A 2,537-nucleotide genomic window follows, 5' to 3' on the forward strand; every position below is an offset into this window, starting at 1 on the left:
GCTAGGCATCCTCCCAGAAAATGGTTGTTTCTCCATTACGAATTTCCCAGAAGTTGTTCTCCTGTATAATGTGTCGATTATTCCTTGCTAGGTTCTAGATCGGTGAGCCTTCTGGATTCTCTTGCATTCTGATCAGGTGTTGAATATTATGCATTGGAGTGTATTTTTCCTTACAATGTCTAGCCCACGGAAGATTGGGTTCCTTCAGCCATTTCCACCACAGCTTAGCCCCGCAGGCCCTATTGATGGTGGAGGGGTCTAGCAGGTTTAACCCTCCCAGATGTTTGGGCTTACACATTTTATTCCATGCCACTAGTGCCCACTTTTTCTTCTCTGCATTTCCCGACCATAAGAAAGATCTCTGAATTACCCTCATTTGTTGCAGGACTCCTTTAGGAGTAGGAATTATAGATAGCATGTATTGAGGAATAGCTTGCAAGACTGCTTTGGTTAAGACTAGTCTACCTGCAAAATTGAGGGCTCTGTGGGTCCAATGTTGGCATCTTTTCTCCATGCTAGCTAGGATCTTCTCCCAATGAGTTTTTTGCCAGGGTTTATCCGTTAGAGGAGCTCCTAAGTATCGAGAGGGCAGGTTGCTTCTCTGGAAGCCTAGAATGGTAGTGAGATTTTTTTGCACTGCTAAATGAGTATTGAAAAAGAAAATGGTGGATTTAGATAGGTTAATTTCCATACCTGAAGCTTTGCTGAAAAGATTGAGGATCCTTTTATAACCCAAGGCTTCCTTGACTATTGGAGTGCCATGTAACATTGTGTCATCAACAAATTGTTGGTGAGTGGTCACTGGGATGGAAGGCAGGGGCTACAATCCTTTGATATTTCCCTCTTCTTTGGCTATGCTAATGAGTCTGCTTAAATCTTCCATCAGGATTACAAAGAAGAAGGGTGATAATGGGTCACCTTGCCTCAGTCCTCGTGATGGAGAGAATTGATCGGCAGGGGCACCATTAACCAGAATAGAAAATTTAGTAGATTTGATCAGAGCTAAAATCCACACTATCCATTGACTGGCAAAACTGAAAGCATTTAAAATTGCTTCCAGGTAATTCCAGTTGACTTTATCATAAGCCTTTGATAAGTCAAGTTGCATCATCATACCTGCGATTTTCCTGGAGTGAAGTGTATGAATCATTTCTTGAGCTAGTAAAATGTTGTCCAGGATTTGTCTCCCCTCAACATATCCGGATTGCTCTTCAGAGATGAGACCCAGAAGAATAGGTTTCATTCTGTTAGCTATGACTTTAGAGATAATTTTATATATAACATTGCATAAAGCAATAGGCCGAAACTTTGCCAGGATGTTGGCCTCCTCTTCTTTTGGAATCAGGGTAAGGAAAGTAGAATTTAGGGACTTGAGGATTTAGGTGCCTTATCATTTGGCATATCCTTCACTGCTTCTTCCACCTCTTCCAAAGAACTTTCACGAGTAAGTGCTAGGTTTTTCTCATCGGAGATTGTCTTGGGAATGGATTTGATGAGTTCCTCAATCGCTTCTGTCCTGTCAACCTCTGGCTCTTGAGCTATGCTGCTAAAATGTGAAGTAAGCAGGGTTGAAACTTCTTGATGTGTCTGTAGAATGACTCCCTGTTCATTTTTGAGACTGAGGATTTTGTTCGCTCCCCTGTGGTCCATTGCTGATCTATGGAAGAATTTTGTATTATGTTCCCCTTCCTTGAGCCACTGAATCTGGGACTTTTGTTTCCACAGTGTCTCCTCTTGCTGGCAACGAAGCTGCCATTGCTGCATTAGCATTTTTTCTTTGTCTGTTGTTTCTAGGTCAATGTCTTCCGTGATCCAGCCTTTGTGTATCTGCTCTAATTGCTCCTCTAACTTGGCTTTTTCTTTGAAAATGTTCCCAAAGACTGTTTTATTCCATATTTTGATTTTGTTTTTGATATATCTCAGTTTGCCTTGTAATTTATACATTTTGGTGCCTCTGATGTCCACCGGTTTATGCCACCATTTTTCAATAAGTTGGATGAAGTCCGGATGAGTGAGCCAAAATTTCTCAAATCTAAATGGCTTATTTCTTGGAGTGCCCTGGATAGCAGCAATCAGAGAAATGGGCCAATGGTCAAATCCTCCACTTGGGAGTATATCTAATTCCACTACAGTTCCCTCCAATAGAATTCTTTCAGAGATTAGAAATCTGTCCAGTCTGGAAGCAATTTGTCTTTCACCTCCCCTTTTGTTATTCCAAGTGTAAGTTCCACTCTTGGGGTAGACATCCACTAGTTTAGTAGAATCGATGAACTCTAAAAAGGCTTCAGAATCTTTGTTAAGTCTTCTTATCCCTCCTTTCTTTTCCATTAGGGTGGTTATCATATTGAAATCTCCTCCTATGACAGCCTTCGCTCTGGGATATCTCAGCATCAGATTTAGTATAGTTCTAAGAAATAGAAACTTTTCTTCTAACTTCTGAGGCCCGTAGACATTAGTACATAGGTAGGTTTCTGAATTACCTACCACCTGAGCTTCTATGGCTATGTAGGATCTTGTTGCTTCCGAGGAGAGGACTG

General features: G+C 41.3%; 1 protein-coding gene across 1 annotated transcript; it reads right to left on the bottom strand.

Moving 5' to 3' along the window:
• Positions 1 to 1,362: 1,362 nt before the first annotated feature.
• LOC149244602 (uncharacterized) lies at positions 1,363 to 2,328 on the bottom strand. The gene has a single exon (XM_089371602.1). It carries the CDS (start codon positions 2,326 to 2,328, stop codon positions 1,363 to 1,365), a length of 966 nt encoding a protein of 321 aa, XP_089227728.1.
• Positions 2,329 to 2,537: the final 209 nt, after the last annotated feature.

The sequence above is a fragment of the Pinus tabuliformis genome, chromosome 8 (assembly GCF_031772625.1).
Source record: "Pinus tabuliformis cultivar Carrire ecotype Pingquan chromosome 8, CPIR1, whole genome shotgun sequence".
In the NCBI taxonomy this organism is placed as follows: domain Eukaryota; kingdom Viridiplantae; phylum Streptophyta; class Pinopsida; order Pinales; family Pinaceae; genus Pinus; species Pinus tabuliformis.

What these genes read in the sequence shown, in the direction of transcription:
- LOC149244602 (XM_089371602.1), bottom strand. Translation starts at nt 2,328, where the DNA reads ATGGAAAAGAAAGGAGGGATAAGAAGACTTAACAAAGATTCTGAAGCC.